The 27,928-nt window shown below is 45.6% G+C and overlaps 1 protein-coding gene and 1 long non-coding RNA gene across 2 annotated transcripts; one reads left to right on the top strand and one right to left on the bottom strand.

Annotated features, from left to right (window-relative positions):
* Positions 1–938: 938 nt before the first annotated feature.
* Positions 939–6,004, bottom strand: LOC103163885. Its single transcript, XR_003482030.2, has 3 exons — positions 5,790–6,004; positions 2,052–2,351; positions 939–1,423 (listed from the first exon to the last, which is right to left on the bottom strand). It is a non-coding gene; the product is annotated as an uncharacterized LOC103163885 (long non-coding RNA).
* Positions 5,543–26,995, top strand: Zbtb8a (zinc finger and BTB domain containing 8A). The gene is made up of 5 exons (XM_027399380.2): positions 5,543–5,915; positions 13,894–13,988; positions 19,881–20,736; positions 22,124–22,293; positions 25,921–26,995. Exons 3-5 carry the CDS (start codon positions 19,914–19,916, stop codon positions 26,251–26,253), a joined length of 1,326 nt encoding a protein of 441 aa, XP_027255181.1. The 5' UTR covers positions 5,543–5,915; positions 13,894–13,988; positions 19,881–19,913; the 3' UTR covers positions 26,254–26,995.
* The last annotated feature ends 933 nt before the right edge of the window (positions 26,996–27,928 follow it).

Here is a 27,928-nt window from a genome sequence, read left to right on the forward strand (position 1 = left end):
CTTGAACATTACTTCTAAGCCATAAAACTCATCCTTGAGAGAGATGTCACCTGCATGTTAGAACAGCCTAAGTAACTTCTGTTTTCTTAGGACTAGGCATTATGTTTACCTCATTCATTCCCCCTAGACCCTCAGACTGAACATTAAATAAACTAGTGTCAAAATCCAGAAGTTGTGGCCCGGCACCGGTTACCTACACAGGCTGAACAGAGTTCCATTCGTCCCTCACCCGGATGGTTTCCCTGCCAGCCTTGAAGTCTGCAGAGACCCCCACAGATCCCAAGCCCTCACCCCTCACTTCATCTCCTCCCTCTAACCGTGTGTGTGATCTCCCTGCACCATCCCAAACTCTTTCCTCACTTCATGGTCTCTTTCCACCCATATGCATGGTTTTCGCTGCTATCTACATAACACTGATGACAAATTGCGTTTCGTGAGACAGGGTCTCATGTAACCCAGGATAGCCTTGCAGTCCTGGATCTCCCTCAGTAAGTAGGAACAGGCAGTAAGTATTACTCCTCTGGCTTCTGCCTCCAGGTGACTGCCTTGCTTGATTGAGTTCCTGTCCTATCCTTCAAAGACGGACTGTGATTGGGACTTGTAAGCCAAATAAACCCTTTCTTCCCCACATTGCTTTTAGGATACCTCCCAAAAGTAGTAGGATGACAGGCGTGCGCTACCAACAGCTGGCAATGACTAATATTCATCTCAAACAATTTACTTTTATAAAATTTATTTATTATGTATACAACATTCTGCTTCCATGTATATCTGCACACCAGAAGAGGGCACCAGATCTCATAATGGATGGTTGTGAGCCACCATGTGGTTGCTGGGAACTAAATTCAGGACCTCTGGAAGAGCAGTCAGTGCTCTTAACCTCTGAGCCATCTCTCCAGCCCCCCTTTATTTTGGTTTTTCGAGACAGGGTTTCTCTGTGACTTTGGAGACTGTTCTGGAACTAGCTCTTGTAGATTAGGCTGGTCTCAAACTCACAGAGATCCACCTGCCTCTGCCTCCCCAGTGCTGGGAGTAAAGGCATGTGCCACCACTGCCCGACCTAACAATTTACTTATTAAGCTTCTAATTTAAGCAGAAATGAATTTTTACATTAGAAGTTCACATAAATGCAAGAAGAGGTGGGACACAAGGATGGAAAGCATCTGGAAACAATAGCTAAAGTCACATCGTAGGACTGGCCTGGTGAGGATACCAACACTGTTCTCAGCAAGTAGGGACAGCCAGCTAGCATCACAGCATTGGAGGGCAGCAATGGACGCTGCCACTGGAAGCACTGGCCCTGGAGCTACTGTCACTGTCACCACTGTTAGAGAAAGATCCTCTGTTGTTCTTGTGCATTGCTGTTGTAGTTCCCTCAAAACGGTACATCCGATGGTCAAAGTATAAACAATGTCCATTATATCTGCAAGGAATTCTGGGTAAGTAAGTCAGGGTAGACATCAAAGCTACACAGAGGGTAGTTTCTACTTCCACCAATTAACCACAGAGGAAGGAATTCTCCAAACTATGGTTTTCAGGTAACATGCATATGAAAAGGCTGAAAATGTATGGCATACATACAGAAAAGATAAACACATCAACCTGAGTCACAGAGACACCTCATTCTCAACATGTCCAAGCTGGTTTATGATCTTTGTGACTCTCCTATTCTACTAAACAAAACAGATGACAAAAACTGGTCATCTTCCAGGCTCCTCTCTTTCTTTCTTTCTTTCTTTCTTTCTTTCTTTCTTTCTTTCTTTCTTTCTTTCTTTCTTGACAGCCCTGAATTAGCTGGTACTATCTTTGTAGACCAGGCTGGCCTGAATTCAGAGTGATCCACCTGCCTCTGCCTCTCAGATGCTGGGATTAAAGGTATGAGCCACTGTTGTGTGACAAAACTTTTACCAGGAGAAGAAACACACTCATCTTCTCACCCCAGACAGGGTTCCTATGACAGATTAAACTACAGACACCACCAAAGTCCAGCTTGGAAAATCAATGAGTTTTTTGGGGGTTACTTACAGGAGTATGGGTGAAGGGTTACTTACAGAAGCAGAAATGACTCAAAGACAGCTGCATCCCCAAGGTCCACCCCAGCATGGCTGACAGCTCCAAAGCTGGGAACCTGAAGCACACTGCAAAGCCTGCAGGCAGCTCAGCAGGTTGGAGAGTGTCCTTTCCAGGTGCCTTGGTTGGTCTAAACCTCTTCCAGGCAACTCAGGTGGCCCAGAGTCTTCCTTACAGCTGGGCTCTGCAGTCTCTAGCAGGAAGGGGCCTAGGGAATCTGCCCAGTTCCAGGGAGTTCTTGAAGGTGTTTCTTGCTGTTTGGCTCTTTGCTTAAAGAGCCCCTACAAGATGGAAAGTTTTGCTGAGCCTTGTTGGTGCATGCTTTTAATTCCAGCACTCTCAAGGCAGAGGCAGGCAGATCACTGTGAGTTCGAGGCCAGCCTGGTCTCCAGAGCGAGTGCCAGGATAGGCTCCAAAGCTACATAAAGAAACCCTGTCTCGAAAAACAAAACAAAACAAAAAAACAAAAAAAAGGAAAGTTTTCATCACAGGCTGTTACACAACAACCATCAGGTTTGACTCACTCTTTCTTCCTTTCTTCTCTTTCCTCTCTTCTCTCTCTCTCTCCTCTCTCTTTCTTTTTTGAGACAGGGTTTCTCTGTGTAGCCCTGGCTGTCCTGGAACTCTATGCTGGGCCAAGAGTTTGTTTTGTTTTGTGTTTGTTTTTTTCTAGACAGGGTTTCTTTGGAGTCTATCTTGGAGCTCACTCTGTAAACCAGACTGGTCTCAAACTCACAGAGATCCTCCTGCCTCTGCCTCCCGAGTGCTGGGATCAAAGGTGTGCACCACCACTGCCCGGCTGGGCCAAGAGTTTTTATTCACTATTGTATTTTAAGAGTCAGCAGCAAACACCTTGCTCATAGTATGTGCTGAATAAATTCCTGTGAAATTGGAAGGAGATGCTAGAGAGATGGCTCAGTGGAAAGATCACCGGAGGCTCTCTCACAGAGGACCTGGGTTTGAGTCCCAGAACTCACGTGGTGTCGCATAACCATCCTAACCCCAGTTCCAGAGGCCCGGTGCCCTCTGCTGGCTTCTACCACCAGCAGCAGGCACATAAACAGTAAGGGGCTCCTGTAAGTAATCCCTCACCCATATTCCTGTAAGTAACCTCAATATACACATACGGACAAAACATTCATTGAAGGGACCAGCTGCTCCTTTCAGCAGCCATGACAGTAACACATGCTTGCCAAGACCTTGTCCTAGTCACTAGAAGTCAGATGCCTGCCTCGTGGCAAGGAACCAATCAGAAGTTAGCTGATGGCGCTATGCTTTACGGCTCTGGGTGTGCTTTACGGACAAGTGCACGGCAATGGCGCACAAAGCATAGCAACCAGTTGACCAATAAACACAGGGCAAGCCCTCCAAGCCTGGAGGCACACCAATCCTGAGCCTGTGCATACCCCTAGACACTCCCCTTATGCTGCCCTATAAGATCTTTCGGGAGCCCCTAGGAGCCGTCTTTGCTAGCCATCTGCCATGGTGGGTGCTATCAAAGACCCGAGCTAACATGGGGTTAGCTCGTTAAACTACAATAAAGCCTCATGCAATTTGCATCGAGCTTTCGCCTCCATTCTGTGTTTGGGGTGGCCGAGGTCCTGGGCTAAGATTCTGGAAGCCTCAGCTTTCCTAGGGTCTAACAACTGAAGTCAGGAGGATGAAGATGAAAGGAAAACTCTTTCTCCTCGGAATACAGTGCATCAGCAAGCAACCTTATGTGGTCTGTCTAGAAGCATGCTTACAGACTTGTTCTATTTTATGTGCTCACTTGTTTTTGGAGAAAGGTCCAGGTGTATAGCCTAGGCTAGCTTGGAATGCCTGCCGGGCCCTCCAGTTTTACATCTGCCAGTCGCTGGCCTTACAGCACACCTGGCTATGTTGGCTGTTTGAATTCACTAACACTAAAAATAAAACCTTTGGCCAGACGCAGCGCAGCGGCACACACCTCGCTTCCCAGCTGCTTGGGTGGTTGAACAAGACAATGATGATAGAGCGAGCCCAGGAGTTCAGGGTGGCAATGGCATTTAGAGTGGAGGAAACACACCACACACACACACACACACACACACACACACACACACACACACCATTTTCCCCCTTCAAATTCACCTGCTTTCCATTTGGTGGGGCCCCTCTGCTCTGAGATGTGGTTTGGATTGACAGGATGACCTGGCCTAAATTAACCGTGGCCAGTGTGCCCTGGGGCTCCCCTACATACCTGTCTGGAGTGTAGACTAGGGCTAGCTTCCAGATCAGAGACATGAATAGCCGCTGGAGAATTGTTTCCAACTTCCTCTTGGACGCAGGAATGGACAAAAGGCTGCTATTTGCAAGCATTGCAAGCCAGGCCCCCTAGGGTGCAAAGGAACCTTCCTGGTTGGCTTAATTGGCAGCAGAATGTTTTTGTTTTGAGACAGGGTCTCCTTGTGGCTGCCCTGGAACTCTCTTTGTAAACCAGGATGGCCTTGAATACAGAGAGACCTGCTTGCCTCTGCCTTTCCAGTGCTGCAATAAGCTACTATAATGTCCAGCTCTTTCTGGGATAAATCTTCAATGGGAATGTTAGAACAGCTTGAGCATATTCAGCAATGCTGAACCATAACGGTTTTCTTTTTCAAGACAGGGTCTCACTATGCGGCTCTGGCTGTCCTGGGAGGGCTTCTAACTCAGAGATCTGCCTGCCTCTGCCTCCTGGAGTGCTTTGATTAAAGGTGTGGTAAGGATTTTCAAACTAGCTTCTGGCTACTTTTCCTTCCATTACCTCAAAAGGTAAAGAAACACATCTAAATCACAAAGCAACTCTGGAGTAAACAGGTATAATATTCAGGAAAGACCAAATGTTTTGTTCTAGCTAATCGGTGAGGAAACCGAAGAAACAAGACCCTAATAGGCCCAACTAAGACTTGGGAGAGGAACCCCTCAAAAAAACATTAAATGTATGCTTTGAAGATTTGAGTCTCCCCCCATTTCATCATAATACACTATTTCACAGCAATTAACAACTAATATGAGGAAATATAAAATTAATTTAGTTTAGCTTGGCGGTGGTGGCACAAGCCTTTAATCCCAGCACTCGGGAGGCAGAGGCAGGCAGATCTCTGTGAGTTCGAGACCAGCCTGGTCTACAAGAGCTAGTTCCACGACAGCCCCCAAAGCCACAGAGAAACCCTGTCTTGAAAAACAAAAACACAAAATAAAATCATGTTCTCAATATCTCAGCCTCTCTGGGCTTGCCTTTTCAAATGGTCTGAAGGGGACCTACAAAGGTTTCTAAAGGGTTATCCCTGACTAGAATAAGTGCTTCGATAAAGAGAGGAAATTTGTGGAAATCTCTTCCATTTGACGTTGCTAAACTTAAGAACAATAATGTCATATGTACTTATACAGTAATTGTGGGCACGCCTAAGTCCCTCCCTCTGTCCTTAAACCAATATCCCCACATCTTAGAAATCCTAGCCCTTTTTCTGCCCTCCGGAGGCGCCTTTCCCAACGTAAAGTACAATTTTAAAATTTAAGCTCGCGACTAAAAGAATGATCCGCAGTCAACTGCTGGGGAATCTGGGCGCCCCAGCGCCTGCGGAGGGTGCAGCCGGGTGTGGGCACGGACAGGGGGAGTGGGCGAAGCTGCTGGTTGGTGCCTGAAATCTGTGCGTTGCCCCTTTAATTGTGTCCTCAGCCCTCGGGCGTTTCTGTCCAACGCCCACGTCAGCAAATACCTTTTGTTTCTCCCACGTTGGGGCTACTTGTTTTAGGGCGCACAGCCTCGGCTTCGGAAGGGGGTGCTTCCCCCACCGGGAACCGGGAATTACTCCGCAGCGAGCACGAGCGGCCAGAGCCCCGCGGTAAGTGGCTGCGAGGGCGCGGGCGGGCAGAGGGCGGCCGGGGCGTCGGGGCTGCGGGCCCGGCCGAGAGCCTGGCGGAGGGCGGCGAGGCCGCCGGGTGCGCCCCGGTGTGTAGGCGTTTTCGGGGAGAGCTCCGGGGCCGGCGACGGCCACAAAGGAGGCACGGGCGGCGGCGCGGCGGCCCGGGCGCGGCTGCGGGACAATGGCTGCGTCGTCGCCGCTCGCGCCCGCGCCCCGCCCGCGGCCGGCCCCGGAAAGGCGGGAAGGCGCCGGAGCCTCCTGGCGGCGGCGGTAGGGAGGCGGCGCCACGGAGTCGGGGCGTGTCTGCAGCCGTCGGGCGCCGTGGCGGGGGAAGGGCGCGGGGCGCGGGCGCGCGGGGCGCGGGGCGCGGGGCGCTGCCGCCCGGCGTTCTCACTCCACCCACCGCCCTCTCGCTTTCGATCACGACACGACACGACACGACGGTTCCGAGCTTAGAACCGAGGACAGGAATATGGAGCCCCAGCTGGCTCCCGGGAGAATGTCCCTGGCATCTCCCACCTGGCGACACTATCTGGTTTGGTCCCTTCGCGCTCTGGCGCGCTTAGTCGCCCTTGACCGTGCGGTTAGCAGTATTCCACGTCTTTCCGAGACGTGTTTGGAATGGGATTCACACCTAGCGGGCACCCAACCGCACACACCGCTAACACCTTAGAAGTCTTTATGTTTGCAGGACTTTAGTAAATGGAGTGGTTTCGCTTTCATGAAATAGTTCACTTGATTTCTTATAAGACAACTACCTGTTCAGGCCGTTTATTCTCCCTTGCAAAGGAAAGACTCTAACCACGGAATCTCACCCCTAGACAGGGAGTGTTGACAACTTCTCCAGCCCTCCTATTCCAGCAGCCTCCTGGAGCAGTCAGTCTCCAAGAACCAAAAACCTTCACTGATCTTTATCACTTAAGGCTTACTTCCATTTACCTATTTAATTTTGTTTTAAGCTGGACTCAGGCTAGCTTGAAATTTTGATTCTATCTCTACCTCGGGAGGGTTGGGATGAACTAGTCGAATTTCAGTCTGTCTTAAATCTTTTAATGGCATAATTATATTCTTTAATATCAAAGGGGTTGATATAAGGTTGTTGTTGTTTTTTTTAAATTTTCCCTGATTTTTAAAAAGTATCTTCTTTTGAAGACAAGGTCCTATGTAGCCTAGGCTGGCCCCAAATCTATATAGTTTGTGATGACCTTGGACTCCTGTTTCTCCTACAGCCACCTGTCAAGTGCTGGGGTTGCAGGCATGAATCTGTGCTGGAATTGAACCCAAGACTTCATACATGTTTACATAGGCACTCGACTAATGAACCATATGCCCAACCCTCCCCAAGCCTTAAATGGCAACCACCCCCACATCTTACCAAAAAAACCCAAAGGCTCAGAAGACCTATAGTCTTCAAGGCCTTATAGGAACTGGGCTCACTGTGTTTGTGTGTGTGTGTTTCGGGATTGAACCCAGGGACTTGCACACGCTAGACAAATATTTTACTGTTGGGATACATTCCCAGACCCCTTCCTTATTTATTTATTTATTTATTTATTTATTTATTTATTTATTTATTTCTCAAACAGAGTTTCTCTGTGTAGCCCCGGCTGCCCTGGAACTCCTGACTCTGTAGACCAGGCTGGCCTCGAACTCATAGATCCACCTGCCTCTGCCTCTGGAGTGCTGGAATTAAAGGGGTGCGCCACCACCATCCAGCCACATTTTTTTTTTTTTGGTTTTTTTGTTTGTTTTTGTTTTGTGAGATAGGGTTTCTCTGTAGCTTTGGAGCCTCTTCTGGCACTTGCTCTATAGATCAGACTGGCTTCCTGAAAGACCTCAGAAGAGGTACTTTCGTAGAAGGAGACCCGCACCCAGGAATCAGCGAAACCACGAACTCTGGATGTAAGAGCAAGAGGCTTTATTAGTAGCGCTGGTACCCCGGGGCTTAGCTTTTGGGTAGGCTAAGCCCCGAGCCAAGGGAGAGGGGTCCTTATATAGCTAAAAAGCACAGTGCAGAAGCGAAAAGCATAGTTACAGGGATTCTATTGGACAATTTAATGAGGTACAGAGTTATCAGTATATTCTCAAGGTCTGCACCTGGTACAACAGACCCAATTCCCCCCTCCGCGTCCAGATGGCTGACCTTGGGACGGAGGTTCCCCATGGGGGGGGCGTCCTCTCCCCGCTCGGCCCCAGCCCCGGGGCGCGGCGCCAGGCGGGCGGGCCTGGGTCGAGGGCCCCCCGCCTGGGTGAACCGGCTTGGGAGGGAGCCAGCCGCCAGGCGTGTGGGAGTGTGCGCGCGTACGGGAGTGTCACCGAGAGAGAACCAGCCAGGGGGCGGGGTCTTTCACTCCAACTCACAGAGATCCACCTGCCTCTGCCTCCCGAGTGCCAGCCACATTTTTTTTTTGGTTTTTTTTTTTGTCTCTTGGCTTTGGAGGCTGTCCTGGAACTAGCTCTTGTAGACCAGGTTGGTCTCAAACTCACAGAGATCGGCCTGCCTCTGCCTCCTGAGTGCTGGGATTAAAGGCATGCGCCACCACTGCCCAGCCACATTTTTTTTTAAAGTAAATTTATTTTGAGATGAGGGTTTTCTGAGTGGCCTAGGGCTGCCTTGGACTTGCTCCTCCCTGCCTCAGCCACCCAGCTCAGCTGGCATTATAGACATAGCTCTCCCCACGCCTTCTCCATGCTTGTTCCACTCAGGGCCTTTGCATCCTGCTGTTCCCTTTGTCTGGAGTACTCTTGTTTCAGATACAAATAAATGACTCTTTCCTACTTTGGACATTACTCAAATGAAATGTCATCTTCTAACTGAGGCTTTCAGCTATAGTTTGTCTCTTTTTTTTCTTAAGTTTTAAATGGTGTTTTGCCTGTAAGTGTGTCTGTATACCAAGTGCATATGATAGTGTTGGATCCCCTTGGATGGTTATAAGCCTCCTTGTTGGTGCTGGGGAGCAAACCAGGTCCTTAGCCAGTGCTCTTAACCATCTCCAGCCCCTCTTAAATGTGTTTTTGTCTTTTGGGTTTGTTTTTTTTCAAAGCAGGATTTCTCTGTGTAGCCCTGGCTGCCCTGGAACTCAATTTGTAGACCAGGCTGATTGTGAACTCACAGAGATCTGCCTGTCTCTGCCTCCCCAGTGCGGGGATCAAAGGTGTGCACCCCCATGTCCAGCAAATATTCTTGTATTTAGTTCTAAAGATCTCCTGTCTTAGGTCCTGTAGCCCATATGTGCTACTGAAACCAATTATCTGAGATTAGATAACACAAAAAGAAGAAATATTGCTGGGTGGTGGTCTTACACTTCTTTAATCTGAGCAGAGGCAGGTGGATCTCTGAATTTGAGGTCAGCCTGGTCTACAGAGTGAGTTCCAGGACAGTTGAACGAACAAAACAAACAAAATAAGAACAGATATTTATTTTTCACAGTTGTAGATGCTAGAAGTCCAAGATTAGGGTGTTGGCGGTACCCTGACAGGTGAAGGCTTCTTTCTGCTCCAGTATGGTACCTTGTTGCTACATTCACCAAGGGGAAAACTGTGACCTCATTAGTAAAATGGATAGGAAGGCTGAAGAGGGGTCAGACCCATTTCTCCAAATCCCTTTATTAGGATGCTAATCCCATCCATGAGGGCACCCTCCCTGGCCTGATAACCACGTAAAAGCTCCTCTAAATACTCTTCCCCTGAGAATTAACTTTCAGTTTGAATTTCGGAGGAGACACGGCCTTTTACAGCACAGCTCTTAAGATGGACTTAATTCTAAATCTTCCCAGAATTACAAGACCTTCATTTTCTGAAGAATATAACCACTGTTCAACGAACACAATTACCCTTCCAGTTAACTCAAATTTAGGAGCTAGGGGTTTTTGCTAAGACCAACACACTTAGGTCTAGATAAGTGGTTCTCAACCTGGGGTCGAGACCTTCACAGGAGTCGAATATTAAAACATCCTGCATCTCAGATATTTAATTATAACTCATAACAGCAGCAAAATTACAGTTATGAACTAGCATCGAAAATAATTTTATGGTTGGGATCACCACTACAGAAGAAACTGTATTAAAGGATGGCAGCAGGAAGGTTGAGACTCACTGCCCTGGGTCAATGCTGTGAATAGTATCAGGCTTTACTTGTTATCCAAATCTACATGACTTTCTATTCTAAAGACCTTCAAACTAAATGGTTCCTAAAATATGTAATTGTCTTTTCCCACCACCTTTTAAAAGATCACTGACCTTAGTGGGAATTTTGAATTCTGTAATCTTCTTAAGGGCTACTATAGATACTTAACTCAGAGATATTGTAAATGTTCCATTTGACTTTTGGATGACTCACCTGAGGTAATCTAACCGTATTTGCTAATATAACTTGTAAGATCAGTCTACTGAAAATAAGAAAATCTGGAAGGCATTATCCATGCCTGTGACTTAGTCCTGTAAGCCTAAAATCAGCCTTTTGATGCAGGATACTGTTTGCTATTGTAAAGTATGCTGAATGTTAACAAGTTAATGAGGGAGCCAGTTACTGAGCATGTTGTGAAGGGATCCCCACACAACGGGATGCTCCTTCCTAGACCCTGGATTAGGCACAGACCACACACCTATTTATTTCTTTTTTTTCTTAATTATTTATTTGCATTTATGTGCATTGGTGTTTTGCCTGCACATATGTCTGTGTGAGGGTATCAGGTCTTGGTGTTACAGATAGTTGTGAGCTGCTTGTGGGTGCTCTTTAACCACTGAGCCATATGTCTAGTCCTCACCCCACCCCCCACATACCCATTTTCACGGAGAGATCCTTTATTAAGCAGGGAAGAAAAGTGGCTGCATTCTGACTCAGGCAGAAAAGAGCAGCAAATGACCTTACAGGTGTAATTTTTAAGAGACAAAAAGGGAAAGTCTATGTTAGAATGGCCTAGGATGCCATGGTATGTTTTGATTGGGCATGTTAACTAAGGTAGCCCAAAGAGGCTTTTTGTTTGTTTGTTTTTGGGTTTGGCTTTTCCAGACAGGCTATATCTCTGAGTAGCCTTGGCTGTCCTGGAACTCTGTGTAGTCCAGGCTGGCTTCCAACTCACAGAAATCCGCCTGAGTACTGTGATTTAAGGCATGCACCATCACACATGTGCACCCGCGCGCACGTGTACACACACACACACACACACACACACACACACACACACACACACACAACACACCATACCTCAGGCCCAAAAAGGGCTTTTGATTGATGGAATTGGACCTTGATGACAAGCCTTGAGAATGAGTCTGGCATAATAAAGTGTCCAAATGGGGAATGAACCTTGGTGGCTAGCTTCCAGCATGTAATCTATGGTTTACAAGAGAGAAGGAAGGGGCCTGTCAGCACCATGTTTTCCATGCTCAGGCCTGCTAGAATCCTTCACTTCCTGTTGCTTTGTTATTCAGGAAGAACTCTCTCTCTCTCTCTCTCTCCCTCTCTCTCTCCCTCTCTCTCTCTGGTTTTATTTTTTCGAGATAGGGTTTCTCTGTGACTTTGGAGAACTAGCTCTTGTAGACCAGGCTGGTCTCGAACTCACAGAGATCCACCTGCCTCTGCCTCCCGAGTGCTGTGATTACAGGTGTGCACCACCACCGCCCAGCTGAACTTTCTCTTGAAAATGTTGACTATTTACTTATTGAGACATGGTCTTATGTAGCCCAGGTTGGCCTCAAACTTGCTATGTGGGCAGGGATGGCCTTGAACTCAAAATCCTCTGCCTTCATTTCCTCAGTACTGTGATTATAGGTGTCCACAACCACTCCAAAGTTTATGTGGTGCTTGGGTGTGCTCTGGCTTTGTATGTGCTAAACAGCAGTTTCCCAACCGATTATATCCTTCCTGGTGTAAGGATTCAAGCGTTAAACTGACCTGCCCCTGTCACCTGGCAGAATGCACTCAGGCTTTTCTGTGGTCAGCCTGCTCTCAGGTACAAAGGAGCCCTGTAAAAGAAAGACCCCGCCCCTTCGCTCTCTTTCCCACTCTTCCCCTTGGGCAGATAGGACTTTTCCTGTCTCCCTCGTCTTTTCTGACCTCTTTCTCTCTGCGTGTGTCTTTACCTTATTTCCTTACCCCCCCCAATAAAACTTTCTGTGTGAGTCACCTCTACAGGTCTCTGTTTCCCATCCGTCCTGTCCATCATCACCCGCCGCCGAACGGTCCCAAGCCACGCCGCATTATTACAGCACCTGGCCCTCTTTTGTTGCATTTTGGTTTTTGAGGCAGAATGTCATTTTTGCCCAGGGTGACTTGGAACTGTCTGTAAACACAGGTTCGTCATCAATGCAAAATCTTCTGCCCCAGCCTCTTGAATATTGGGGTTACTGGCTGAGCACCATACTGGAATTCAACTTAAAATGGGTTTTCCTGTTCCTTCCTGCTCAGGCAGTGGAATTTGGTAATTGTCCCAAAAAAATGACATTTTATCTGCATGTAAAACCTGTGTGGGACACAGACATGACTTAGAAATCTGTTCTCCCCGAGAGCTTGGGATTTTGCTAGCTACAGCACGGACTATGATTGTGCCCCCAAGTCTCCCTGGTGAACGGGAAAACTGTGCACCACCCAGGTCCTCCTAGCCCCTTAGGACTGGCTAATAGATGAGCTTTCACTATGGCAAGAATCTTTACTCCCTCAGACTCCTCGTTTTCCTGTGCTTGGGAGCATTTGTCTGAAATTCTGATACTATGGAGGCTGAAGCAAGGGGATCAAAAGTTTGAAGCCCACCTGGTGGTGGTGGCACTTGACTTTAATCCCAGCACTCGGGAGGCGGAGACAGGCGGATCTCTGTGAGTTCAAGGCCAGCCTGATCTACTGATTGATTTCCAGGACAGGCTCCAAGGCTACAGAGAAACCCTGTCTCGAAAAACAAAACAAAACAATTATATGTATAGTGTTCTGATGCCTTCATGTAGGCCTACATGACAGAAGAGGGCACCAGATCTCACTACAGACGGTTGAGAGCCACCATGTACTTGTACTCAGGACCTCTGGAAGAGCAGCCAGTGTTCTTCGCTGAGCCATCTCTCCAGCCCCCTAAACTGTTTTCCCCCTAAACTTCTTATGTAGCCAGTTTTTTTTTTTTTTTTTTTTTTTTTTTTTTTTTTTTGAGGCAGGGTCTGGGGCAGACTGTCCTCAGACTCACTAAATAACCAAGGTTAGCCTTGAACCCCTGATCTTCCTGTTACCACATATCAAGTGCATGTTCCACCATGTCCTACAAATGTTAATTTATTTAGAAAGGGATCCAAAACATCAAAGCAACTTTTTTTTTCTTCCAGACATGGTTTCTCTGTGTAACTTCCTGGCTGTCCTGGAATTCATTTTGTAGATAAGGGTGGCATTGAACTCATCGAGATCCATCCATCTCTGCCTCTGAATGCTGGGATTAAAGGAGGCCTGGGCCACCATCCCTACTTGCCAAAGCTTTTTTTTTTTTTTTTAGGTTTTTTTCGAGACAGGGTTTCTCTGTGTAGTTTTGGAGCCTATCCTGGCACTCGCTCTGGAGACCAGGCTGGCCTCGAACTCACAGAGATCCTCCTGCCTCTGCCTCCCGAGTGCTGGGATTAAAGGCGTGGGCCACCAACGCCTGGCTTTTTTTTTTTTTTTTTTTTTTTTTTTTTTTTTTTTTTTGGTTTTTCCAGACAGGGTTTCTCTGTGGCTTTGGAGGCTGTCCTGGAACTAGCTCTTATAGACCAGGCTGGTCTCAAACTCACAGAGATCTGCCTGCCTCTGCCTCCCAAAGTGCTGGGATTAAAGGCGGCGTCACCAATGCCTGGCTGCCAAAGCTATTTTTTAAAACTAATGATCTGTGCCAGATTATCTATTTTTACATGCTGAACACTGATGCCTAATATATAAATAAATAATAAAGAACCCTACCAGGTACTTCTTATTACAAAAGTTCACCGGTGTATCTTTCCTTTCTGTCCACAGACACAACTCCTTTCGGGAACTCATTGACTTGGAGTCTTTCCTTTTTGCCCTTCACCCGTCTTCGGGTTTCAAGACCAGCGTCTGTACCTTTCCAGGTATGAGGAAACCGTTTGTTTGGTGCTGGAGGTTGGCCTGAGTGTTCTGCCACTGAGTTCTATCCCAGCCACATGTGAAATGTAATTTTACCTCATTAATATAAATACTAATTCTATAGATTAACAAAATACACTTTCTGTTATTTTATGTGTGTAGACGTTTTGCTTGCATGTATGTCTATGTCTGTGTACTTCGTGCATGTAGAGGCCAGAAGAGGATCTTGGATCCCTTTGAACTAATGTTACAGATGGTTGTGAGCTACCTTTTGGGTGCTGGGAATTGAACTAGGGTCCTCTAGAAAAGCAGCTAGTGCTCTTAACCTCTGAGCTATCTCCAGCCTCCAGAGTTTTAATTGATATTATACCTCATTTAAAATCATATATGTTCAGGTGGTGGCGGCGGCTGTGGTGGCGGCGGCGGCAGCATACGCCTTTAGTCCCAGCACTCAGGAGGAGGAGGCAGGTGGATCTCTGAGTTAGAAACCAGCCTGGTCTCTAAAGGTGTTTTATTAGAACAGGAAAAAAAAAGCAACAGGGCAAGTAAGCTGTAAATCTTGGCAGCTGCCAGAGGAAGGGAATGGGAAGGAGTGGAGGGAGGGAGGGAGGGAGAGAGAGAGAGAGAGAGAGAGAGAGAGAGAGAGAGAGAGAGAGACGTTTTTTGATTAAGGGCCCAGAAAACTAGCCTGTTCAGCAATAGAGGACAACAAGCAGCTGCATGGTGGAAGGAAAGGGACGCTTCAGAGAAAGAATGAGAAAACCCAGAGTGGAGTTGAAAGATGCCACTTAGGCTTTTAGGTTTCCAGTCAGTATTCAAAAGGAAAAGGTAGAGTAGATAATAGATAGATTAGATGATAGTAGATAGATAGATAGATAGATAGATTAGATGATAGATAGATAGATGGCAGATAATTAGATGATAGATAATAGATGGTTAGCAGACAGACAGACAGACAGACAGACAGACAGACAGACAGACAGACAGACAGGAGTTATACAGGCCGGCTGGCAGTGCTGTGTGTTGGAAGCACTGCAATCCACTACATCAAGAGAGTGCTTCTGGGAAGGAGAAGCCCATGATCTCATTAAGGGGGTAATCTTCCCTCCCATCTGCTTAGCATGTCTGCTGATGAATCCCATTGCCTGAGGAGTGATCTCCTACCTGGGTCATGAATATCCAACTGGATTAGCTCTCAGGGGAAGAGACAATAGTATATAATATTACAGACTTTAGGGCATACCAGCATGCCATATTTCCACCAAGGCCACTCATATCCTCGTTCCTTTGACTAGGAGCAAATAGTTTTCCCTTAATGGGTCTCAAAACCCTGATAGCTCCACTTTTTCATACAATTTTTTTTTTTAAATCCTAAGAAGGGAGAAAGCTGATGCTTTCCTTTGTCACATTACCATTTGTCACACCTTGGGGTCCAAGGTGATTGTAAGGGAGAAGTCCATCTCCAGGGCCCTCTGTCCTCCAGGACAGAACCAAGAACATTTTATACTTCTCCTATCCCTAAGCTACTTGCCCAGTTTTTAATTTTACAAGTTGGAACCTTGGCTAGGTGGGGTCTTGTTCTGAAGTCAACAATCTCATTAATCCATTTAGCATTAGGCTATTCTTTTGTTTTGATTCTTTTAAGATTTTATTTATTTATTATATATACAGCATTCTGCTTCCATGTATATCTGCACACCAGAAGAAGGCACCATATCTCATAACGGATGTTTGTGAGCCACCATGTGGTTGCTGGGAATTGAACTCAGGACCTCTGGAAGAGCAGCCGGTGCTCTTAACCTCTGAGCCATCTCTCCAGCCCGATTTTTTTTCTTTAAAGATTTACGTATTATCATGTATACCGTTGTATACCGTTCTGCCTGCATGTATGCCTGCATGCCAGAAGAGAGCACCAGATCTCATTATAGATGATTATGAGCCACCATGTGGTTGCTGGGAATTGAACTCAGGACCCCTGGAAGAGCAGCCGGTGCTCTTAACCTCTGATGCATCTCTCCAGCTTCTTCTTTTGGTTTTTTGAGACAGGGTTTCTCTGTGTAGCCCTGGCTGTCCTGGAGCTCACTGTGTAGACCAGGGTGGCCTCAAACTCAGAGATCTGCCTGCCTCTGCCTCCCAGAATGCTGGGATTAAAGGTGTGTGCCACCACCACCTAGCAGCATCAGGCTTTTCTGTAAACTTTTTAATCTACTTGAGCACTTGATTTAGCTTCATTATACTTCCTGGAGCTCTTTTTCTCCTCAGACTGCACATATTGTATTTCTCTTTGTTCAGCTTTCTCCTTTTCATTATAGATCTGCATAAGAGTGATACTAATAACCACATGACAAAGTCATTCTTGAAATCTCTGCCATAATCCAAAATTCTCTAATTGAGCCTCGGGCAGATTTCTAGGACAAGGGCAAAAAGTAGTCAAATTCTTTCTCAAAATATAACAAGAGTGGTCTCTAGGCCACTTGCTAATATGTCTCCCCAAAACTTCTTGAGCTAGTCAGAATAATTTATATCGCTCTCATTACCACTGTCTTTCATGTTCCTAATAGTGTGTCCTTTTAAGCTCTCCTTAAAACATTCAACTGCAGGCTGGAGAGATGGCTCAGCGGTTAAGAGCACTGACTGTTCTTCCAGAAGACCCAAGTTCAATTCCCCGCACCCCATGGCAGCTTACAACTGTCTGTTACTCTAGTTCCAAAGGATCTGATACCTTCACCCCCAATGCACATAAGATAAAGGTTAAAAAAATTATTAAAAAAAAAAAAACCCATTCAACTGCTTTGGTAATTCAAAGTCCCAAAGTCCACATTCTTTGGACAAGTAGCATAGTCAGGGTTGTCACAGCAATACCCCACTCCTGGTACCAATTTCTGCCTTAGTCAGTTTCTTTTTTTTTTTTAAGATTTTATTTATTTATTATGTATGCAACATTCTGCTTCCATGTATATCTGCACACCAGAAGAGGGAACCAGATCTCATTACAGATGGTTGTGAACCACCATGCGGTTACTGGGAATTGAACTCAGGACCTCTGGAAGAGCAGCCAGAGCTCCTAACCTCTGAGCCATCTCTCCAGCCCCTTAGTCACTGTTTCTATTGCTGTGAGGAGACACTCTGACTAAGGCCACTCCTATAAGGGAAAGCATTTAGTTAGTCCCTTATCGTGGTAGGGAGCATGACCGCATTCAATGTTGGAGCAGTAATTGATAAATATATCCTGATTTCACATGCAGAGAGAGACAGACAGACATACTGGGCCTGCTGTGGACTTTTGAAACCTTAGAGCCCACCCCTTGTGACACACTTCCTCCAACAAGGCCACACCTCCTAATCCTTCTGATTCTTTTCAAATAGTGCCACTCCCTGGTGACCAAACATTAAAATATATGGGCCTATGGGGGCATTCTTATTCAAATCACCACACCTCTATATCTCAGAAAAAGAGAAGAACTAGAAATCATGACACCTCCTTATAGTCTAGCACTTGGAAGGCTGAGACAGAAGGATCCTGAGTTGGAGAGGCCAACCTATGCTCTCTAGACCAAGGGTGGAAGGGAGGGTAGAGAAATGGAAAGTGGAAGGTGACACTCTCAGTGAGGAAAGAGACTGCTTTCTGGGTTTGTGGGGAACTCAAGGGACTTTAGAGTTACAAGGTTCTCAGATGGTTTGACTCTCATTCCAAGTGCTGAGGTCCTTCTCCTTCCTAGTTGACTGATGTTTGTTGCAGAAGAAATTTGGTCAAGGTGTAAAATAACTTTCATGGTTACTTTGCAATCCATGTGTACTTGGTGTCTGGTTTTTTGCTGTCTCCACCTCAGACTGTATGAGGAGACTCCCTTAGGATGATCAGTAGTTCTGTTTCCCTGCTTTCAGTTGGGCTGAGAGTCTAAGGCCTACAATTTGTCCTTTTCCCTTCTTAGGCATTCCCGGGCAGTGGGAGTAGCTGGCTTCCCAGAATCCCCTTCTCCTTCATCTTCATGGTTGCAGGGAGCTGCCTCAAATTCATTATGCAGATGGAGCTAATGAGCCAGGCAGGGACTCTCATCTCCATATTTCACCTTTTCAATGGCACTGATGTCATAAATCTATTCAAGCTCAAACAGTTGTTCAACGAACCCCCAAATTCTATTGTGGAGGGTTTATTCCTGGGCTCTCAAATGAAACGACATACTAAGGATGCTATGCAAACCCAAACCAAAAGCAAACCAACAGAAGCTCTCCTGTGTGTTCCAAACAGATAATTACTACAGGGACAGAAGAGACTGTGTCTTCTGGCCCCCATCAGTCCATCTAGCATCAGGCATTTTTGGTTTTTTTCAAGACAGGGTTTCTCTGTGTAACAGCCCTGGCTGTCCTGGAACTCGCAAAAATCCTCCTGCCTTTGCCTCTGGAATGCCGGGACTAAAGGTGTGCATTACCACCACCCAGCCCACTTTACTTTTAACGTTAAAGATTTTCCTGCTCCCCAATAACCCCTAGTTAGAGCCTGTTTACATAACTTGCACATAGTGACCAGTGGCAACCCTTACCAACACAGATACCCACTTTCAACTTTTACAAACTGCCTGGAAAGCCAGTTTTACTGAAACTTAAACAAACCAAAATTTCCCTAATGGAAAAATTAACATAAAATGTTTATTTTAATGTTTTTGTGAATACAACTGTTTGGTGCATGCCTGTATGTGCCATGCACTATGTGAACGCAGTACCTGAGAAGGCCAGAAGAGGACATCAGATTATCTGGAACTGGAGTTACAGACAGCTATGATACCCTGTGTGGGTGTGGGGTACTGTGGGGTACTGTCCTAGTTCCAGGACAGCCAGAGCTGTTATACAGAGAAACCCTCTGTATAACAAAAAAAACCAACTCTCATAGCCATTGTCTAGCCTGTCAACCTGACACAAACTAGCGTTACCTGGGAAGAGAGACCCTCAACTGTAAGGAATCGTGAAGCTGGCCTGAGAGCTTGTCTGTGGGACGTTTTCTTGATGAATAATTGATGTGGGAGGCAGAAGCCTGCTGTGGGCCCTGTGCCATGCCTGGGCAGGTGGTCCTGGGTTGTTTTTATAAGGAAGGTAACTGAGCAAGCCGTGGGAAGTGTTCCTTCATGGCCTCTGCTTCAGTTCTTGAGTTTCTGCGGTTTTCCTCAGGGATGGAATGATTGAGACATGTAAACGCTTTCCTTCCCAAATGGAAAACAAAGTCCCTGTTAATAGAAACTGTGATTTTAATGAGCACTGACAGATACTCTTCAAGGGCTAGCCTGCACTCTCCACCTTCTGTCTTCTTTCAACTAAGAGCCTTCTGGTCCTGTGTCTTCTCACTGATTTTTCCATAATTTTATTGTATCATCACTGATATTAAAGTACACAGCATTTTTTTTTCTGGAGGAAACAATTGTTGATTGTGTATTGGAGTATTGCATTCTGGTCATGGCTCTGGTATTTTCTTGTATTTATCTTTTGGAGACATGGTCTTGCTGTGTAGCCCAGGGTAGCCTGGGATACTCTCCTGCCAGTTCTTTGTTTTGGTTTGGTTTTTGGTTTGTTTGTTTTGTTTTGCTTTGCTTTGCTTTACAATGCCAGAGATCAACATGGGACCTTTCTCCATATTCTAGACAGGTTCTTTGCCATGTGAATACATCCGTAGCCTTTGCTTCACTTTTTATCTTGAGACAGAGTCTTGCAAGTTTTCCAGGCTGATCTTGAAAACCCTCTCTATAACTCAAGCAGACCTTGAGCTTGTGATTCTCCTGCCTCAGTCACCACGGACCCCACTACCTTCTGTGTCTGGGGACTGTGTTCCTAAGAAGAAAGAGGTTTAGGTGGGAGAGGAGCCTGATTCTCGTTTTCAGCAACTCACCCTGGGCTTGTTTGTTTCTTAGTTCCTCTCTGGTAACCGAGTCTTCCCCTGCATAATGGAGATCTCCTCTCATCAGTCTCACCTCCTGCAGCAACTGAACGAGCAGCGCAGGCAAGATGTGTTTTGTGACTGCAGTATCCTAGTTGAAGGGAAGGTCTTCAAAGCGCATCGAAATGTCTTGTTTGCTAGCAGCGGCTACTTTAAAATGCTGCTTTCTCAGAGCTCAAAGGAGACTAGTCAGCCAGCCACAGCCACATTTCAGGCCTTCTCCCCAGACACCTTCACAGTTATCCTGGACTTTGTCTACTCTGGCAAACTCTCTCTTACTGGACAGAATGTTATAGAGGTAATGTCTGCTGCGAGCTTCCTTCAGATGACCGATGTGATTAGTGTATGTAAGACTTTCATAAAATCTTCCTTGGACATTAGTGAGAAAGAAAAAGATCGCTACTTCAGCCTCTCAGATAAGGACACCAGCTCAAATGGTGTAGAGCGTCCCTCTTTTTATAATAGCAGCTGGCAGGAGGAAAGCTCATCTCCCCGTTCTCACCTGAGCCCAGACCAAGGACCAAGTATAGCAAGTGGAAAGTTGTGGAACAAGTACAATTACCATGCAGCTTCCCAAAGGAACACCCAACAAGCGTTGGCTAATGAGCAGAGGAAGGATGACATTAAAAAGACCAAGCATTTGAAATTGTCACAGCCTTCTGAAGTTGTTCATCTTAAGTCTGGAAAAGGAGAAGCACGCACATCCAATGCCTCCAACAACGTTTCCCAGCCTGAAGAGCAAGTACAGATTGATGCTGAAGTAGATTCTGCTCCTCCCACTGGCTACCAGTATGGCCAAGGGTCTGACACCACATCCAGGAGCTTTCCAGGTACCCATAAGAGCCTAAGTCCCTCCCCAGACACAAATGTCCTTAATTTTAGGTGCATGGCAGTTGAACCAAGTGATCTTTCTTTCTTTTTAGAGTTTTCTTTTTAGAGATTTATTTTTACATTTGTGTGTGTGTGTGTGTGTGTGTGTGTGTACACGTGTGTACGTTGTACGTGTGTACCTGTGCGTTTGAGCATGTGTGTATATATGGGTGATGCCCACAGAGGCATATTAGATGCCCTGGACCTGGAATTACAGATTGTTGTGAGCCACCTGATGAGGGTGCTGGGAACCAAACTCAGATCCACGGGAAAAACAGCAGGAGCTACGAGAACCTGATTTATTTATTTATTTTTGGTTTTTCGGGACAGGGCTTCTATGGCTTTGAAGCTGTCCTGGAACTAGCTCTTGTAGACCAGGCTGGTCTCGAACTCACAAAGATCCACCTGCCTCTGCTTCCCGAGTGCTGGAACTAAAGGCATGTGCCATCACCATCCGGCTTCTGATTTTTTTTAAGTCATACTTTTTGTTTGTTTTTCGAGACAGAGTTTCTCTGTAGGTTTGGAGTCTGTCCTGGCACCCACTCTGTAATCCAGGCTGGCCTCCAGCTCCCAGAGTTCTGTCTGCCTCTGTCTCCTGAGTGCTAGGATTAAAGGTATGCGCCACCACCGCTTGGCTGAGTCATACTTCTTACTCAAATTTATTTCATAGGACATGAATTTTAAATGTTTAATTCAAAATATAATACTGAGTACATTTAATAACAGTCAAAAGCATAAAGTACTCAATATATGCACACACACACAAGAAAAAGAATGCTTGAGGGTGTCTTGCAGCATGAATTAGCCCTGGCTTCTGTCCCCAGCCTCACAACAAAAAAGCATTAACAAGTATATAAAAAGAAGACAAGGGTATAAAAAATATAAATTAATTAAAAAATTAATTGCTACCGGGCGTTGGTGGCACACGCGTTTAATCCCAGCACTCGGGAGGCAGAGGCAGGTGGGTCTCTGTGAGTTCGAGGCCAGCCTGGTCTACAGAGTGAGTGTCAGGATAGGCTCCAAAGCTACACAGAGAAGCCCTGTCTCGAAAAAAAAAAATTAATTGCTTTATTTTTAGCTTGTGTGTGTAGTTTTGCAATCTTGCACTACCGTTTGCATTTAAACTCTAATGTGAAGTAAAGGGATAAGGGTGGTAGTCTCATTTACTGGCCTTTGTACTCAAGTTACACTTCTGTGCCCAGGGTTACTTGACAGTGTGGTTAACTCAAGTTGTTTATCCTTCTTTACCTTCACAATATTGGGTTCAGCAACTCCTGTGGATTCCTTACACTCATAGAAACATTACTGTGATCTCTGCAGTGATTCAATCCAACTGTCTCTTGACAGATGACCTGCCCAGGCTGCGATTCAAGTGCCCATACTGCACACACGTGGTGAAGCGGAAAGCAGACCTCAAACGCCACCTGCGCTGCCATACAGGAGAAAGGCCGTACCCGTGCCAAGCTTGCGGGAAACGATTTAGCAGGCTAGACCATCTGAGTAGCCATTTCCGAACAGTATGTATATGAGTTTTCATCATTTTGCTTCTTGTAACATATGTGTATTTACCTGCTTTTCTTCCCTCCCTCCCTCCATCCCTCCCTCCCTCTCTCTTTCTCCCCCTCCTCCTTCTGGTATGGGGTGGGGGTGGTGGGATTGAACCCTGCATCACACAAGCTAAGCAAGCTCTCTACCACCGAGTTACATCCCCAGCCTTATATTTATCTACTTAAATAATCTTAGATTGGGGCTGGGGAGGTGACTCAGTTGCCACGCAAAAGTGACTGAGGAGCCAGACGTTGGTGGCGCACACCTTTAATGCCAGCACTTGGGAGGCAGAGGCAGGAGGATCTCTGTGAGTTTCCAGGCCAGCCTGGTCTCCAGAGCGAGTGCCAGGATAGGCTCCAAAGCTACACAGAGAAACCCTGTCTTGAAAAACCAAAAAAAAAAAAAAAAAGTGACTGAGGATCTCCAGCACCCACATACAAAATAATCCAGGTATGGTGGCATGCACCTGTAATTCCTGCATGGGGAAAGCAGAGACAGGAAGCCTCTTGGAGCTTCCTGATCAGCTGGTCTTGCAAAATCAGTGAGCTCCAATTTGAGTTAAACACTCTTAAGAAAAAAAAGGGGGGGGTGGCTCAGAGGCTAAGACCATTGGCTGCTCTTCCAGCTTCCAGAGGTCTCGGGTTTGGTTCCCAACACCTATGTGGCAATGCACAGTTATAGGGGATCTGACACCCTTTCCCTTTTCTGTACTCCATGGATACCAGGTATACATGCTGCACATGCATGATGCAGGCAAAACATTCATACACATATGTAAATAATTTTTTTTCTGAGACAGGGTTTCTCTGTATTGTTTTGGAGCCACACACACACAATAAATAATAAAAGGAGATGTCTCCGTGTTAAGAGCATGGTGGTACATTCTTTTAGTCCCAACAGAGGCAGGTGGATCTCTTGAGTTCCAGACCAGCTGGTCTACAGAGTAAGTTTCCAGGACAGCCAGTGCTACACAGAGAAACCCAGGAAAAACAAAAGTACATAGAACTCAGGCTGGCGAGATGGTTCAAAGGTTAAGAGCACTGCCTGCTCTTCCAGAGGTCCTGAGTTCAATTCCCAGCAACCACATGGTGGCTCACAACCATCTGTAATGAGATCTGGTTCCCTCTTCTGGTGTGCAGATATACATGGAAGCAGAATGTTGTATGCATAATAAATAAATAAAAATTTAAAAAAAAGTACATGGAACTCTTACAGAGGAAAGGGCAGCTCACAACCATCTATAATTCTTTTTTAAAAGATTTATTTATTTATTTATTTATTTATTTATTTATTATGCAGTGTTCTGTCTGCATGTATTCCTGTAGGCCAGAAGAAGACACCAGATATCATTTCAGATGGTTGTGAGCCACCATGTGGTTGCTGGGAATTGAACTCAGGTCCTGTGGAAGAGCAGCTGGTGTTCTTTATTGCTGAGCCATCTCTCCAGCACCACAACCATCTATAATTCTATCTCAAGGGATCCAATACACCCTTGTTTTGTTTTGTTTTGTTTTGTTTTTTCCAGACAGGGTTTCTCTGTAGCTTTGGAGCCTATCCAGGCACTGGCTCTGTAGACCAGGCTGGCCTCGAACTCACAGACATCTGCCTGCCTCTGCCTCCCAAGTGCTGGGATTAAAGGGGTGCGCCACCAATGCCTGGCTCCAATACCCTCTTCTGGCCTTCATGGATACCCACAGATGTGGCATATACACATACAAACCACACACATGCACATAAATAAAAACAAATTCTTTATTTATATATATGCAAATATATATTAAAATATATACTAAACATATATTCCAGTCCCTGAAAGTACCAGCTACCAAAATTTCTCCTTTGATTCCCACATGCCTCCCACAGCACTCGTGCAAACGCCCAGTCATACAAACGTCATGTAGATGCCAACAACAACAACAGCCTTTTAAGATGGGCACGGGGGGGGGGGGGGGGGGGGGGCGGGGATGCCTGCAGTCAATGTGTTTACTTATTAGATATTATATTTATTATATGTCTCCCAAATTTTTCTTCTATGCATTTCTTTTCCATGTTGTTTTGTCGCCCGTGTTCCTTAGTGAGTATCTACCTTTCCGTTGCAGTAAAATTTTATCTAGCAATCAGTTCAGTTCTGATTTCCCCTTAGTCCCCACCAAATGCCTGTATTTCCCGAGCCAGAATCAAGTGTATTTCATTGTTAAATCCCATAAGTATATTTTTAATCTAGCATAATTTCCCCTCACACACCTTCCTGCCTGGTAACACTGGATTGTTGATGATACTAAGCCATTTATTTTACAAAATATCTTACTTCTGAATTTGCTTGCTTCTACTTAGTGTTATTTAGCTCACTCCTTTACCCACCCTGCATTTCTACGTACTGAAGTTTCATCCATATCCTTAACAGATTCAGATAAAACACTTTTGGCCAGGACATATCAAGGCTAATGTTGTATATTTCACATGTCACACTGGGAAGCACTTACTAATTGGAGGACTGGTTGTCCATGACCACACATTGTTCACTTTGTTGGGATGCTGGAACCGTACTCCCAACCATCTATATTGAGATCTGTTGCCCTCTTCTGGCACGCAGGCATACGTGCAGGCAGAACACTGTATACAACTGCATACATAATAAAGCTTTTTTAAAAACTTAGTTTTAGCTCTCCCTCTCCTCTCTCTCTCCCTCTCCTCTCCCTCTCTCCCTCTCTCTAGAGCTAGAGCTACAGCTAGAGCTAGAGTTACAAAGGCAGCTGTGAGTTGCCCAGTGTGGGTGCTGGGAACTGAGCTCAGGTTCTTTGGAAAGACAATGTGTGTTCTTAACCACTGAGCCAATCTCTCCAGTCCTCTTTTTTTTTTAAAAAATAAATCTTTTAAAAAGCTTTTCTTTTTTAATTTTTATGTGTATGAGTGTTTTGTCTGCATATTGCATACTTATGCCTGATGCCCTCAGAAGCCAGAGAGGGTACTGGGTCTCCTGAAACTGAACTTTTAAATGGTTATGAGTAGATACCATGTAGATACTGAGAATTGACCCCAGGTCTCTGGAAGAGCAGCCAGTGTTTTTAACTGCTGAGCCATCTATCCAGCCTCCATCTAACTTTGTGGCTCACAACCATCTGCAATGAGATCTGGGGCCCTCTTCTGGCCTGCAGGAACACATGCAGACAGAACACTGTATATATAATAAAATAATTTAAAGAAAAACCTTATAGTCATTTTTAGAGAAAGCTGATATGTGATGTGTCCATGGTGTGCATTTGTCAATATCTTGGGATCTTTTCTGATAATTAGATCTTAACTTGAATTTAATGTATGGCTTTGAGCATCTGAAGAATATGAACTGGTCCCTAAAATAGCAAACTTGACACACTTTTGAAAATTTTATTTACTTATTTATTTATTGTTTTTTCAAGACAGGGTTTCTCTATGGCTTTGGAGGCTGTCCTGGAACTAGTTCTTGTAGACCAGGCTGGCCTCGAACTCACAGAGATCCGCCTGCCTCTGCCTCCCGAGTGCTGGGATTAAAGGCGTGCGCCACCAATGAAATGCCCAGCTGAAAACTTATTTTAATCACTTCTTAAATCTCTATACAGATCCATCAGGCATGCAAACTAATCTGCAGGAAATGCAAACGTCACGTGACTGACCTCACAGGCCAGGTGGTGCAGGAAGGAACCAGGCGCTACAGACTGTGTAACGAGTGCCTTGCTGAAGCTGGCATCGACAGCCTCCCTGTTGATCTGGAAGCTGAGCAACACTGCATGTCCCCCGCAGATGGAGATAAGGATTCGAGGTGGCATCTGAGTGAGGAAGAGAATAGATCCTACGTGGAGATTGTGGAGGACGGGTCTGCCGATCTGGTCATAAAACAGGTTGAAGATAGTGAGGAAGAAGAGGAGAAGGAAATCAAACCCAACATTAGGTAGCCTGAAGTGCGACTCCTCAGAGCTGGCCTGCCTGCAGTTTACATGGACGTCCTGTATCTCTCCATGGGCAGAGCCCGGTTAATGGATTTCTCCGGCTGGCTTAGAAGTGACCTGGTGTAACTTGCATGCTTTTTGAATAGGCCATTGTATCCACTCTGAACTTGGTTGCCCTGAACTATGTTGCTGCTCTGGGAAGACCTTGCTTGTATTGGCATGATGGATGATCAGTTACCCTTTCTGTTATTACACAGATGGCATTTTGTTTAAATATTGGAAAAATCTATTTAGCAAACATTTTTGAGTAAAATATTTTAAATTAATCTATCACAAAACTTTAAGACAATCTTTTCTATTATATTTTTATTGATTCATTTTGTTTTGGGGAGGAGGGGAGCCTGTGTTTGGAAGGAAGCCAGAAGAAAATCCTACCATGTGGGATGGAATTCTTGGTGGCAGGGCCCCTTACCTTCACCCACCAATAAACCTGCCTACAAAATGTTAATGTATTTTAAAAGCATGTATGTTATAATACTAAACCTCACAGGGAATCAGGCAAGACTGAATTTGGGAGTCTGGCTACCCAATTGCAGGCCCCAGCAAATGTATTAAAAATTTCAAGTCCAGGGGCTGGAGAGATGGCTCAGAGGTTAAGAGCACTGACTGCTCTTCCAGAGGTCCTGAGTTCAATTCTCAGCGACCACATGGTGGCTCACAACCATCCGTTATAAGATCTGGTGCCCTCTTCTGGTGTGCAGATATACATGGAAGCAGAATGTTGTATACATAATAAATAAAGTCTTTAAAAAAAAGAAAAGAAATCCTGAATATGTATTTATAAAAAAAATTTTTTTTCAAGTCCAGCTGGATGTTGGTGGGGCACGCCTTTAGTCCTAGCACTCGGGAGGCAGAGGCAGACGGATCTCTATGAGTTCGAGGCCAGCCTGGTCTACAGAGTGAGAGCCAGGATAGGCTCCAAAGCTACACAGAGAAACCCTATCTCGGGGGAAAAAAAAAAAAATTCAAGTCCAGGGGCTTTTAGAGATGGCTCAGCAGTTAAGAGTACTGTCTCTTTAGAGGACACATATTTGAGTCCCAGCACCCACATGGCATCTCACAACCATCTGTAGCTCCAGTTCCAGGGAGTCTTAACACCTATTTCTGATACGTGGGCATCAGGCACTCAAGTGGTGTATAAACATACATGCAGGTAAAACATAAAAGTTAAAAATTTTTTCCCCTGAACTACAAATTGACTTATAAGACAGCCATGGCTACACAGAGAAACCCTGTCTCATAATCCCAGCACTCAGGAGGCAGAGACAGGCAGATCTCTGTGAGTTCAAGGGTAGCCTGGTCCACAGAGCAAGTTCCAGGACAACCAGGGCTATAGGGAAACCCTGTGTTGAAAAGCAAAAAAAAAAAAAATTATTCTTGTGTGTCTGGAAAGATCTGAACACAAGAACACTAGCTGCTCTTTCAGAGGACCTGGATTGCTAACTCCAGTTCAGTGGACTCCAAGTCTTCATCTGGTGTTCCTGGGCACTGCATGTGTGTGGTATGCAGACATATATGTATGCCAAAAAACCATGCATTTTACTAAAGTGTTTCTCTTATGAGCTTATACTGTTGTAGAGATAGGATGGGGGGGGGGGTTCAGTAGAAAAGTGCTCGCCAT

Source organism: Cricetulus griseus, chromosome 2, assembly GCF_003668045.3.
Source record: "Cricetulus griseus strain 17A/GY chromosome 2, alternate assembly CriGri-PICRH-1.0, whole genome shotgun sequence".
In the NCBI taxonomy this organism is placed as follows: domain Eukaryota; kingdom Metazoa; phylum Chordata; class Mammalia; order Rodentia; family Cricetidae; genus Cricetulus; species Cricetulus griseus.

Coding starts and splice junctions, on each gene's coding strand:
- Zbtb8a (XM_027399380.2), top strand. CDS start 19,914: ATGGAGATCTCCTCTCATCAGTCTCACCTCCTGCAGCAACTGAACGAG. Junction 20,737..22,123: donor CACATCCAGGAGCTTTCCAG/GTACCCATAAGA, acceptor GTCTCTTGACAG/ATGACCTGCCCAGGCTGCGA. Junction 22,294..25,920: donor TGAGTAGCCATTTCCGAACA/GTATGTATATGA, acceptor ATCTCTATACAG/ATCCATCAGGCATGCAAACT.